Source organism: Scomber japonicus, chromosome 2, assembly GCF_027409825.1.
Source record: "Scomber japonicus isolate fScoJap1 chromosome 2, fScoJap1.pri, whole genome shotgun sequence".
NCBI classification, from domain to species: Eukaryota; Metazoa; Chordata; class Actinopteri; order Scombriformes; family Scombridae; genus Scomber; species Scomber japonicus.
In genome coordinates, this window is record NC_070579.1 from 24,695,041 (window position 1) to 24,709,718 (window position 14,678).

The 14,678-nt window shown below is 38.1% G+C and overlaps 1 protein-coding gene across 1 annotated transcript; it reads right to left on the reverse strand.

Moving 5' to 3' along the window:
- Positions 1 to 5,799: 5,799 nt before the first annotated feature.
- Positions 5,800 to 14,629, reverse strand: LOC128373097 (jupiter microtubule associated homolog 1-like). Its single transcript, XM_053333341.1, has 5 exons — positions 14,480 to 14,629; positions 12,862 to 13,004; positions 8,940 to 9,037; positions 7,773 to 7,803; positions 5,800 to 7,214 (listed from the first exon to the last, which is right to left on the reverse strand). The coding sequence occupies exons 1-5, from the start codon at positions 14,533 to 14,535 to the stop codon at positions 7,078 to 7,080; spliced, it is 465 nt and encodes a 154-aa protein (XP_053189316.1). The 5' UTR covers positions 14,536 to 14,629; the 3' UTR covers positions 5,800 to 7,077.
- Between the last annotated feature and the right edge of the window lie 49 nt (positions 14,630 to 14,678).

Consider the following 14,678-nt stretch of genomic DNA (forward strand, 5'->3'; position numbering starts at 1 on the left):
CTACAGCAGTAAAAAAAGAGGTTCCAGATGGTGCTCATGCCTGACTCATTTAAAAGAAGATGAGTCACCCAATAGTAAGAACAGGTAGTCACAGTCATTCAGTCTCAAATTAATCTGCAGTGCGTACGTAAATTAAGAAACATCAACAATGCACAACAGCAAAGAGGTTTGTGTGGCTGTTGTGCAACCGCCTGACATTGGTTGCGCAAGACCAGACAAGTTACCCGTGTTCTTGTGAGTGAAATATAGATGAGGAGCTCTGTGACTTTTGTCTCCACCAATGAAAGTGATGAAAATATAATACAGTTGCACTCCGAGCCATACTGCTGACATTCTCTGAGCAGGCAAGCAGCAGACAGAGCCAAATGTGGTCAATCTTGGTAGCATTAGTTGCAATGTACCACTTAACTGCCAAGTGATAAGAGCCAATGTTTTGGTGAGGGAGTTTCACACAGTGCTTGTATTATCATTACTTAACTGATCACAGGACAACTGAATTGCAGATTACCTAAGCTAAACTGTTTCCTAGGCGAAATCATGCATTATGCGTCTGCATAAAAATAGACTGTACTGACTGACACATTTGCATTATGAGTTTCCTGCTCTAGTGTCATTACTAAGGTTTAACTTCTTTCATTTTTAAACTATCTACTAAAATATCTACTAAAAAACAACAAAAAACAAAAACAGTGCTGACTCCAAATAGTGACTCAACAACACAACAATTTGCTTATCATCATCCAGAATAGCAAGAGCTTGTTTCTTTCAAACATAAATAGAGCAACATACTTTGTATGTACAGGGGCGCCAATACAGGTCAGGCAAACCAAACAAATGTCTGAGGCCCCCTAAGAAAACCTAAGAAAGGGGGGGCCCTGTCTACCGACTGATAATGACAACAAAACACTTACCCAATAACCCAAATCTTACACTTACAATGCAGGATATTTCCACACACATTTACTGCAATATATATCAATGTTTAGCCAACGTCTGCACCATGCTGAATGCAGGATGACTGGCCAGAACCTCTGTGTCCGACTCTGTGTCTGACTTCAACCCTGTCTGAACACAGCTATAGCTCTCTCTGCACCCCCCTCTGCTGCTGCACCTCCTGCTATACAGACAAACTTACACTGATATTAACTTGAAGGCAAACAGACATGGACCGCTAAATCTTCATCATCTAAAGTGGAACCAACTCAGAAAATATACAAATCAGTGGAGCCCTAAAGGACTCAAACAACAGCACCAGTGATGTCAACATAAACAATATCAACAACGTTAATCCTCAGACAGACAACAGTAACATTACTGAGTCAAAGCAGCTGTCGAAAGACAAGTTTCAGGATCAGTATATATCCTTGGCTCGAATTTAATTGTGAAATGAGCTGCTCGATCTGTAAAATGAACGATGCTGCGCATTTTATCAGCCGATGTTACAAAACGTCGATTTTAAATTCTAAATCACTTTTAAATCATTCTCTAGCTATGAAGAAAAAGCACAATGCAGATTCAGCAAAAAAAACGTGATGGCTAATGCTGTTGAAGCTGGTAACTGTCCTCCAGCTTATTACTTAACTACAATATGGTTCAGAGACTGTAACTACTTAACTATGCTATGTAGTATGTAATACTATATAACTAATTACCATATAATATAGTTCAGAGAATATAACTACTTAACTATATAAAACTACATAACTACTAAGTGGTACTATATAGCCTAATATAGTTCAGTGGACTTCTTTCCTTGAGGCAATTACTCTGAAAAGCTCCTATTTGTGCCACCAATACTTTTTATTACATAAGTATAATCTTGTTGATGTATTATGAAATTGTATTTGAAAGAACATATTGTGTATGCATGCAATAAAAGCAGACAATGTTTTCCACCGAATTTGCTAAAGTACCTATGCGAAGCTTATTTTTGGCTTAGCTTGTGCTATCCGTCCTGCCTGTCCCTCCAGTGACAACATTATCTGTTCTGTTTGTAACAGGCTGAATCGTGCCTGGGAGGTGAAAAGCTATGTAGATATATATCTTGCATTCATGTATTCCTTTGTTTGAGAGAGGGTAAGGCTACCTTCCTGTGGCAAAGCATAATGAAAACAAAAACTGAGGCTGTGAAATTGGGTGAATGTGTTCCTGGGTTATGTTATATAACTAATTTAGTCTCATTTTAATTCGCATTTTTGTACAAAATGAAAATGAGGTTATTCCTAAGAAGTTGACAGAACATACGTATGTTAGAAAATGTAGGCTGTGGTGCAAATGTGTACACATTAAAATTCTTAACTTAAAAAAACGATTGAATTTTGTTTATGGTCTAAACGTCTTTCATGAAATAAAGAGACAGTTTATGATCCATAGACCGTAACAGAAATAAAATGTCCAAAGACGGACTGACAAATAGTCTTTTTCCCATGTCTTCAGTCAATCTTCAGCCAAAAGGAAGAAGATTCCCCAAAGAAAACCATTCTCTGTCTGTGGGCAGTTATGTTTATTTTTATAGTACAAAGCCCAGCATTCTTACTGATTCCAAATAAAATAGCTTTTTTATAGCCATGCGATCACTTCCTTAGTCACTTTTCAAAACATCTTTCTAGTTAGTTTTTAATATTCCATCTTCCCATGTTCCACATACTGATGACACTGTGTCAGAAACCATGAATGGGATGAAGTAATGTATTATCTGGGGATTGTAGGCATTGCACAATAACTAAAATTCAAAAATGGCATGTATTAATCTATTTTCTACATAAAATGGTACTAATGAGTCCAAATGTATGCATGTTTGTTTCTGCAAGTTCCTCATACAGTAAATTAAATTGTGGTCAAATACAAGCCAGCAACCCTTCAGAAACCTGTTAAACAGGCTTTATTTATGGGTGTTTGTTTGTAGTTTAAACTTGGCTCTTTACCCTGACGTAAACATAGCAAGACTAAAAGAGAAAGTGTACTTGAAAAATGTTTCCAGGTGAAGAGTTAAAAGAGTTGCTGAATATCAAGCAATATCCTCTTAACCTCAAAGACAAAAGGGGGTCAACTTTGTTTCCTGAGCGGAACTCAGATGGCCTGCTCATTTGGTCTCTCTGCTCCTGCAATGACATTTTGGCTTGTTTTCTGATAATGCCTGTTCCTGTGTTAAGTCTGAAGTACCTAATGAAGAGATGAGATTAAGATCTTTCTTCAATGCATGTTTAAAATGAGGAAGGGTCATCCCTAATACAGGCATGAGGGGAAGGCAACCAACAGACTGAAAAGGGGCAGCTGTTTCCTATGGCTGGCTTTCCCAAAATGTGACCTGGGACTCCTTAGGTGTTATTGTCCTGACTTGGTGATGTCCTATCAAGTTTAGCGAGCTTTGACCTTAGGCCTCTCTCTCTCTCTCTCTCTCTCTCTCTCTCTCTCCGAGGTGGTCATGCTATGCTGTGTATGGAAAAAACATACTTAACATTTTCTGATTTTATTTGCATACATGTATTGCCTTTTTGTTGTTACATTGCCCATTTTATCCTTTTCATTTTGGCCTTATTCACATTTTTGTCACATGTGTGTCATAATGTTCAGCTGGAGTATGTTAGTTAACACAATAAAAGGAAAACAAGACTTGCTTTGATATTTGAAATGGTTACTGATTTGCCAACAAAAAAGGCCAGCAACAGTTGCCCTTCCAACAGAAACTATCTTTTGTAGGCATGCTTGGAAATTTCTAACTTACTGAACTGTAAAGTAAACATTCAGTCTGGACAAAGAAAAGGAAAAGGTACATTACCAGTTTCTTTTGTTATTTCTCAATTCAATAATCAAGCCAATGCAGCTGTGTGGGGTGGGTCACAGATGTCGACTCCCACACACAATTTTATCCAAGAATTTCGCCTCTGAGTTTAACATATTGACCTTATACAGCACTTCATTCTTCCTACTGATTGAGGCACAGGTCAATACAACATTGGACAACACTTATGGATACCCAACATAATGCAAATCAGGCACAGGATATACTTAGTTTCACTTCCATTAAGACTGTTTCAGTGGTCTCCGATGGTTTCTCATTACTGTCTTCCCCAAGTATATGGATAGCACAGCTGGCCTGTCCTGTCTGTACACAGCTTTCTGGCTGCATACCATCAATATGAGAATGCCCTGATGGTCACTCTTTAAGGACAGCTATTGAAGCTTAACATCTGCACATAAACTCTCACTGGCCAATTAAATCCCCAGCTGTCAGAACTGGTCTTCACATAAATAAACAGTAAAGGACACAGTGGGAGGTAAAACCGCACATAAACACCAGCTTTGTACTTTGTATATTGTACAAATGTATTCTCTATGTTATTATGCTGCCTTAAAGAGGGAGATGCAGATTAACAACCTAACTTTTACCTACTGGTGGCAACTTTTGTGTGTGTGTTTGTGTGTGTGTGTTTCAATCTCCACATTTAACATGCTTGATACATTTAGTTATGAGATATGGATAAAGAAAGAAAGAAAGAACAAAATCTCATAAAGGCTATCTCATAATTCAAGGGAATTTAGAGAGTCTGAAAATAGTTTGTTATGATGGTGTGATGATTGCATGATTGCTACAAGCAATAGTGCCAAACAGAGGTTTTGAAATGACCATATAAGACACAATTATTTATGCAGCAGTATATACAGCACAACAAACCTCCTTCTTCAAAGATTATCATGAGCGCAACTGTGGTAGTTCCTGCAGCCCACACTGCCCCCATACGTCTCTATTCATTTGAATGCTGAATTTGAATATTAGCCTATTCGTTCTCGATGGAAATCATGATATGATTCACACTAGTTTCTTTCTCATTGGGATTTTAAAGTTAGTAATGTTTTTGCTTAGTTTAACCATTATACTTAGCGCTGATTTAACGAGTAACGGCTGCGATTACACGCGCACACAAAAGCGCTCTATAGTCGAACCCCTTTTTTTATACAGACGCGTCTTTGTGCCCACGTGCTTATTAATCACCTTGAATTGTTTGCTCTTCATCCATGGGTAACTTAAGTTTGGGTTAATATTTTACTTTCCGAACTGCCTGTCATATGTTTGCTTTGTGTTTGGATTCACACGCTGAAGTAATCTATTTAGTTGAGTTCAGTCTGGACTTCATCGTACAGGAGAAACACGGACACGTCAGACTGTCAATCGCGCCTCCAATATTTCCTTATAGGCTACACTGCCACAAGTGAATTTGAGACTATGTTAAAACTCGCCAGCAGAACCACAGTCGAACACATTTTAAAGCAGCACTATGCTGTCTTCTAAAACCATTCACATAACGTATTAATCTAAAAACACAGTGTTTAAAACCATAATTCATACGAAGTGAACGTAACTGCTGTACGTCTGTTACACACCGGCTACCACCGCCATTTGTCTTCCGTGTGTCCAAACACCCGCTGACTAACTTTATGTTTACCTCTAAGACATAAACAAATCACGTTGCCTACAGTACGACATGTCAAACTCACCGTATGTTCCTCTATCAGGACACCGTGTTGTCTCGGCAAAGGGAAGCTCTGACTAGACAAAAGATTTGACTGAAGACTAGCTGGACTTCGGTTGACTTTACTTTCACTTTCAATATGAGTCATGGGCGGTATCAACAACAGTGTAAATCAGATAATAGACACGGCAGACCACAATCTATGGTCAAAACAGCTTTTTAATGTTCTTATCCACTTGTGCCATTTTTTATGAATCCAAATTTCTGCAGTAACTTACATCCAGCAACAACAATTAGTATAGGATGCGAACAGACATGTCATTCTTGCATCATAAAACACCCTACCCTTGAAATAGACACCACAGAGACATTTCATGTACTTGAAATGCAGGCTTTCTTGAATGACTGGCTGGTTGATACAGCAGTCACGAGTAGACAAGACAGAAGCAGGAACAGGAAAGGATGGGAAGAGAGGATGGGGTGTTGAATTTGGTGTGAATAATGTCACGTTAAATGTACAAAAAAGACTGTTCTATATATCCAGTGAGGAGGACTGTGAACAAATGTATAAGGAGTAAAACATAGAAAAAAGGCTGAGCTGTCATAAGGGCACTTTTCAAATCTAGGATGGGTTTACTAGAAACACTATCATTTCTAATCAGGCCTGGCCACATTCCATTGGCTCGCAATGGGAGAAAAAAACTCTTGGCAATACTTGTAACCTTGAAACTGGAAAACCCAACCTTATTTGATGTTGTAGCCTAACACACAAACCAGGCACACTTTGATTTTGCTTTAGAGTAAAATTTTACCTATAAAAACATGGGGCACGCAAAACCGGCACTGGGGTTACAATAATCTAAGGTTAGTGACTACAATATAAAAAGGCTTATTCCAATTCAGTTACCTGACATGGGACATATAGCACTCATTTGTAGACTAATGTCTGCATTATTCAGATCACTATGACAGTAATTTATGTGCCTTCTATATGTGGATTATAATACTATAATCAGTAGAAAGATTCCAACTTCATGCAACAACAATACAACAATTATTCCACAAGAAACAACTAAACAGAAACAAGTTAAATTAAATGTTTAAAAAAATCTTCACAGTTATGTTTCTTCTCACATTCATACATCACAGACCAGATGTGCATGCATGGGTCAAAACTGAACACGGTGCAAAAGTGACAGCTTCTTTGCTTAGTGTTCTACAGACTGGTTGTATTATCGCCTACAGCTTTTGCAGTTGCAATCCAGTGAGGGAAGGTTTGCCAATAGTTGATATGAGAAATGTGATCCTTGTACCCTTTCGGCAGGTTTAATGCATTACAGGGTGCAAAGGCAGACTCTGAATCATATACATAGAAATACATAAAGTGCTTCTGTCAAAATAAACAAACAATAAAAACAGTACAAAACAGTTTTCAAAAAGGAGGTATCAAAACAATGCACTTGGGATGTGGAGAAGACTGGTGTCTGGTGGACATCAGATAGGTTTCCCATGGTACAGACAAATGAGGTGGGGTTCCTTGTTTGGAAAAAACAAAAAAGATGAGTTCAGATATAAGTGGGGTAAGGAGGGAGAGTGTGGTTGAGATTCAGCCCAGGATGAGGCTGGATTTGCCACCAGGGGGATTCCTGCGACCGGACAGCAGTCCTCCAGTGGGTTCCTCAGCTGCAGGGGGGGCTTCCTCCTGATGCTCTGGAACTGGTTCAGGCTCAGCAGCACAGTTTTCTGAACACAGGCAGGAACACATGAGATATATTTGGAAATATACATAAGGAAATAAACATCTTTTTGTTAAGAGATAACAGCTCAACTTTTGCCAGCTTTCCATGTCGTCATTCTCCTGCCAACTGCTCACATTTCCCTGAAAGGACTCTAAGCAGCTTTTTGTGGCTTTTAGCAGCCTCAGCCATATTATCTACTAATAAAAATGTTTCTTTTCCTCCTGCTGGCCATTTAGATTTATCTTCCTCTCTGCATTATTTTAGCTGCTGTAAAAATGGAAGCAACAGCCTCAACAGATTATGTCACAATGTCATTTCTCCTTTTTAGACACAGTAACACACATAGTTAAGTTTACAGAGCTCCCTTGTTAGAATCTATAATGTTAAACAGCATTGTACTACGTTCTTTCAGCTTGATTTTGGTAGACTGGTTTCTGAAAACTGTAAGAATTGACTCGCATCATAAAAAAAAAAAAAAATCTATATAATTGAGTGAGAATTTAAAATGGGGTTTTAAAAAAAAACAGTGCCAAAGGTAAAGCAAGCAAAAACTGGTGCTTACCAGTAGTATCACGTGCAGAATTGTCTCCATCCTAAGAGGAAAGGTAGAAAAGATGGTCAGTACTGCAACGGCCTTCACAGTAAAAAGACAAGCAAAACCCCCAAAAACATAGGAAATTCTGTAATAAGTGTTAAAATGCTCATGATAAAATCTCAATAGATAATACTTTAAAGTCATTTGGTAACGTTTCTTTTCTTTGTTATGGACACAAGCCAGATTTATAAGACATTAAGAAAGAGAAGAATAGATAATTAAAATTTTATGGACTGGAGTTACTTCCTTGTAGATGAATCCGGTAATGTCATGCCACAACGGTTACAGCAGTACCAGCAAGGAAGTGTTTAACTAAAGTGCAGGTATTTAGGTCAATTTGTGGTCAGTAGTTGCCCCGTCCAATAGGTAATAACTTTCTAATAATAATACATGTATATAGCACTTATCAAAACAACATAAAGTCCTTGCCATGAAATAAAATAAAACATAGCAAAAGCAACACTTAGAATAAAATCCTGACAAGGAAAGCAAACTATAAAACAGATCCAATATAGAATAAACAAGGAGAAATATAGAAAGTGTGGGAATGAGAAATACATTAAATACAACTATAAGAAGGCATTTATATAAAAATTAGTCTTGAAAAGTGATTTAAAAGATGAAACCAATTTGAATGAAGTCTTGAACTAGTCTAAATAACACTAACATACAGTGTCTGTCCAAGCTCCACAGTCTGGACGTTCTGAGTGAGTAACCCTAGTTCATTAAACCCATTAAGAATGATTTGCTGGATATGATTCAATTGTCAAATTCCATCATTTCTGGCATTGTTAACAGATGTCATTTTTCTGACATCGCCAAACCCCAGAAATACAGGATAGAGTGAAAGTAGAAAGGAAACGTGCAATCAAGCCAGCAATAGATAGGCGGGGTGGCTGCTAATTATCCATCGTGATCTGTATTTTGATCAGAATGTGGTTGAAACATGAAGATTTAATTTAGACTTATGAGCGTACAATTTAATGGAGCACTTTTTAAAAGAATTGAAGTTTACTGTTGGAGCAGTAAGTCTGGTTGTCTGTCAGCTATGAGGCTTGTTTACTTCAAACTATGTCTGTCCTCAGGTTTCACTTCATGTCCGACTACAGCTCATGATCTGACATGTGATCTTACTGAGGGGGTGCCATCTGCAGAGTTGTTCATGCCATGGTTCCCGCCTCTCCTCAGTGGGGCTGACGGCTCACCACACAGGACACCTGTAGGCTTTCCACCTGGAAAAGAGGGAGACTTAATTGGTCAGGTTACGTTGGCCTTCACCCAGAAGTGCAACATCCAAGAAATGTTGCAGATTTGAACACAGAAACAAATGTCATGTGCCATACAGTATGTCAGATCATTACAAAGTCTGATGGGGCAAGGAAACAAGTTGTGAGATGCTCAGAAAGGTTGTACACAAGCAAACTGTTTAATCAGACTGTAGAAACTGTTTGATTTTAAAAAGGTAAAAAAACAAAAGTACACCTAAAAAGTGATTACGGTAATTATCCCTCATTCTCAAAAGCAGCAAGAATGTACGATGAACCACAAGGTTACTCTGGAATTATGATGGATGTTTAGAATCAAAAAGTGTAGATAATAATTTTACAGTTCACCTGCGTCCAATTAAGTGAGGATGACATGGGAATTTGTTTAAAACCTGTATGATGGTGCGGACAACAACAGAGGTCTGCAGCACAGAGGAATACTACATATATCAAGCATTGGATACATACAATACTTGTAAGTGGGATCACAGAATACAGAATAACACCAGCCTTATCTTATGAATTCCACATCTGTGAATATGGTGGGGTTTTGGCCAGCAGGTGCTTGCAGTCGTTATTTATTGACTACAATATTTCATAATCAGAGTAAGGACAAACAGCACTCAAATTTCCTCCAAATTAAAAAAAAAAAAGTGTCATCAGGTCAGAGTGTTCATATGGGGAATTTTGCTTTAAATGATTTCCTCTAATACATTTGAGTGTGTTTCATGGGGCATAATCTCAAAAAGGAATTGAAAGGAGACAAAAGGAAATAATTGTCCCTGGGGGGGAATAACCCAAACAATTGCAGTCCACTGATGTTTTGATCTGACCTAATGACCCCCATTATGCTGGACCTTTCTAACTAATTTCTTATTCTGTGGTTTGAGGAATTTCATTTCATTTTATTTTCATCCTAAAAGTTTGTCTTACAATGAATCTTTTCACACTGATGGAAAAAAATATGCTGCCAGTTCCTTCCGTGTAGGATTTTCCCTTTGTAGGCATGTTTCCTAGTCCTTTCATTTACAAGTTTCACTTACATATTGAGAGTGAAAATGCCACTACATTGTTCAGTGACGCACTCCACTGATCCTTCAAGAACAAGTTAGACTATTCATAACTGTCAGATGATATTAAAGCTATACCACACATGTACATGACATTCAATTGTTTTACATATTTAGTTCATACTTGTATGTGGAACTGTAATATGAGATAAGTACCCACTTAGTTCTTCTTTTTGAAAATTTGAAACCATACTATGTTTGGTATCAATTGAAAGGGTGCAGTGTAAGCTTAGAGGAGACCATTGACCTTACTCTATATGGATTCTTAGATGTGCTGTTGCTCTTAGGTTTTCCCAGGCTATATGTATGCATTTATATACAGTATAATGGCACAAGGGCTTTTTGTCTATATAACTCTGACCTCAAATTGTTTTTCATAAAGTGAGCAAGTGATTGGCAGTGTGTGAGATTCTATGGTTTCCTTACAATCAAGAATGTTTGATCCTATGCAGCACTAAATACACAGTCAAAGTTAAATCATATATCATTCATAGTCATTTATAATCACTGAATTACCGGTGAAGTTTACGGTTTTGTGTGTGATGACAACATTTGAGGTACCTTGTACAAAAATATATATAAAATATATATATATAAATATATATTCTGTGTATATAAGATTACCTGCTATTGATATCTGCATTTTTTTACTCCCTACTATTGGTATCAGCCCCAAAAATCCAATATTGGTCAAGCTCTATTGTGAATATTATGTATGCCCTGTCAAACTACTTATTTTTCACAGAAGCTATAGTTTTTTTATACATTAAAAATGACTTGTTGTTTGGGTGTATGAGCTTCAACAAGCAAGTGCTGTAATGAAAGCCAATTAAAAGTATCCCTTGAGACAACGGACCTCAGTCAGAGTACAGTTGGAAGCATAGAGTGATGCCAAAGAAAACAGCTGGCTGAAAGAATTTACAAAGTTCATCCTGTTGACAAACAGTGGTCACTCTGACTTCATCTAATGAGAAAGAGGACAAGGAGGAAGAGGGGGCTTGACCTTAAATCAAAACACTCTCAGGACTAAAGAGAAGTTTCTACCTCTGAAAGTGATAAGTGAGAGGAGGAAGAAGGAAATGTCAGGGACAGAATGTGTGAAAGCTGACCATGTAGAATTTCTTTCAATATATGTTGTAGGTGTTATTGTATTTGTGACTGAGATGACTGACATTTATTTTCAGGCTGTTGTGTAGTGCACTGTCTCAAGAAATATTGATGATATCTTTATATCTTAGAACATTGTTAACAACCTCTTTTTGAAATAATGCTAATCATTTTGCTTAGAATCCAGTTTTGGGCATGTCAAATGTGTATTGTGCTTATGTAAATTGCCATTGCTTTCATAAACACATATTAAAAGGTATCATTTTATAGCTGTGCCATTATACAGCTAATGAAACAGGGAAACTTTTGTCCTGCAGCTGCAAAATTCCTTCAACTGACTAAACGTTTTCTGGATGATGGAGGTGTTACAATATCCATGCCTTTTTGGTTAAGCTTGTGATGGAAAACTACTGGGATTATAATATCATAGTCTTAACATTCCTTTGATGTGACTTTGGGTAAAGCAAGATGTAGTTAAGGCTGCCAAACCACAGTGACGCTTAATGTTTTAACAGTAATAAGTGTTAACTGGTAACATATGTTGGGTGCACACTGTTGAGCAATCAGTTACATTAGTGCAACTGCCTTCCACTCCAAGGTAGTGAGTAGTGTGTGTCCTCTTAACCAACTTTGGTTTTTGGCACTGTTGAATTCAAGTACATCTTTAAGCATTGTTTTAGCCTCATTTCTTCTCTTTATACTAACAAAACAACAGACATGGAGGTAGTGATGTCAGTAACAGCCGGTCTCACAATTTAACATCACTGAAAATCTCAAAGATAGAAGACTGCCCCCTACAGTGCCAGCAAAAGAAAAAAATCTAATATCCACATCATATATTGTGATATTTGACAAGCATGATGTATTACACATTTGACTAGATAGGGTGATGTAATGAAATAAATAATTAGACAGAAGATAGTTGCTGAAACATCCAGGCATTTAGAAAAGTCTGAGACTAGATCTCAGACAAACAGATCAAACAGTATACTGAAAGCTTCTAGAAAAGTGACTCTCTCAACAAACTAAGTTACGTTTCACATATGCCAGAAAAGCTATGACATACAGCATGGGTTGTGTGTGTATTTGTTAGTCTTTTTGCTTGTGTGTGCTATGAAGAATAATTCTGGAAAATTGGGAACTGATGCACCAGATCAAAAACACACACCCAGCATTCCTTGTATTTCTTTTTCTGTTTTACTTCCTCTTTCAGTAGCATTTTGATGTATCATTAGAGACTTGCTGGAAAAGGTCAGCACTGGACAAGAATGAGTAGCCCTAGCAAATTTGCGACAGAGTTAAGATGGACCTGTCACAAACTTGATATTCCACTTAGAAATATATGACATATGAAATAATGACTGGGAGAGAACTCTGTTCATCAATGAGGCACCTGAACGTATCCCGTTATATGACTTAGCACTGCTGGAGACCTCAAATGTTATTCTTCTGTATTCAGCTGTCTGTGGTTTTGAGTAGCCCAGGGAGGCGGATGACCAGTTTGTCCCTCATTATCATTTTAAAAGGTGTTATGTGTTCTGGTTTTGTTTTTATGTTATAACGTCCATACCTCATACTTGGGGAATACATTTTTAGAGATTAAGCAGATTATACCTGGTGGGTTGTTCCTTCGATTAGCATAGGGATCCTCAGGCTCAGCGAAAACACTGGAGGCCATCTTGTTTTTCCGGACAGGGGGCTTCTCCTCATCTGCACCAAGTGAAATGTTGGAGCCACCACCAGGAGGGCGCAACACCCTGGAGAGAGAGAAAGAGAAAGAGAGAGGGAGAGAGAGAGAGAGAGTGTCTGCTGAAAGCAGGATTGTACTTTTTTTTTTAAATTACCAACCTAAATGTTGTGATACAAACTAGAGATGTACAGAGTTCATCAATGAGAAAGTATTCTTCATTCACACTGGTTTCAATAAAAGTCACTATTCAATTTCAATTTGGGTCATTTAATATTGTGCTGCCCCTTTATAGAAAATGAAATGACTTAAAGCATCAAATAAATCTGTTTCAAATCTAATCAATGTGATGGTTGATGATCTTTGCAGCCTGATTCAAGTGAAGTGGTGAGGGAAGTCACAAAAAAAGCTGATCAGTCATACTAAAAAGATGATGTCAGACATATTTCTCATGAAACTGTGTGGAAATCTGGGCTACTGACGTTATATCTCTATTGTATTTCCAACTATGCCAGCAAGTCAAGTTTTAGTCAGAAGTTACCTGTAACAATGATTGCATGTTACAACACTGTGTTTTAACATCATCCTAATTATAGGAACATCTCTTGGTATATTGCAACCATAGACTGTATAAAAGAAACGATTGCAACAGTCTCCAAAAATAACATTCATGAGTGAAGACTTGTATTTTAGACTGAGCTATCTTACAAAGAGGTGTGCCACTGTTCATTCTTATTGATGACTATGCCTATATCTAAAACTGAATGGTTATACTAGAAATGTCATGTGTATTTTGCATACACTATGAGCTATGATTATATTCACCATAACTACAACTTCCTTAAAACTCCATCCTCCATCAACACACAGTGGCTGTTAAATATGCATTATTACAGTTTTTAATATCAATGGAGTAGCAGTGGACTGCACCTTTCACTGCTTCTCTGATGAAACAGCTCGTTTTCATGTCAGGTGTGGCCAGCTGTAACGTGGCCCTCGCATCACTGAAGCCACAAGCAGGGCAGACCAGAAGATGTCTTGTTTGCACCTCACTGTCTGATCTCGATAACTGATCTAAAATCCACGGGTGCCCCACCCAACTTAAGTGACAGATTTGATGTCTGTCTTTCGTTTTCAGACAAACAAAAACTGATAAGGGAATCTGAAGGATGCACGCATGCCCGTGTGTAAAGGCCTTCATAGTTAACACTCGGTACCAAGGCGTCCACTCTGCACTTGCTAGCTCTGCAGCTCCTCTACAAAGGGAGGATACATGTGTGCTGCTTTGCTAGCTTAAAAAATGGGAATGGTCCATCATAACGAACAAAGGTGTGGTACCGAGCTTTACCCTAGCATCATCTTGCCGTGCCTGAATTAAATATGCATGTACAAGCGGTTTTAACAATATAACAGGCTGGGGTCAGAACGAAAATGTCTTCAGTTTTACATGCAGACATGTTAAGCGTTGATGTTCACGTCAGAGGATGCTGGACTTGTTGGCTCCATGGTGGCTAGCGGGTAACGGGTCTGAACAACGCCTTTTACCTTGAACTGCTCTTAGAACCGGGCTCCATCCCTTGATACGTCGTGGTCGTCGTCATTTTTGCACAAGTGAGTCGAACAAATTGTATAAATATGAGAGGATACACTCGAATTACACTGCAATATACAGCACTTCACCACCTCATCATTGTCTATCCTGGCTGGTGTTTCCCAATAATCAACCTGCCTCCAATCTGAGGAG

Coding starts and splice junctions, on each gene's coding strand:
- LOC128373097 (XM_053333341.1), bottom strand. CDS start 14,535: ATGACGACGACCACGACGTATCAAGGGATGGAGCCCGGTTCTAAGAGC. Junction 9,038..12,861: donor TCGAAGGAACAACCCACCAG/GTATAATCTGCT, acceptor CCTCTTTTCCAG/GTGGAAAGCCTACAGGTGTC. Junction 7,215..7,772: donor TTCTGCACGTGATACTACTG/GTAAGCACCAGT, acceptor GCCTGTGTTCAG/AAAACTGTGCTGCTGAGCCT.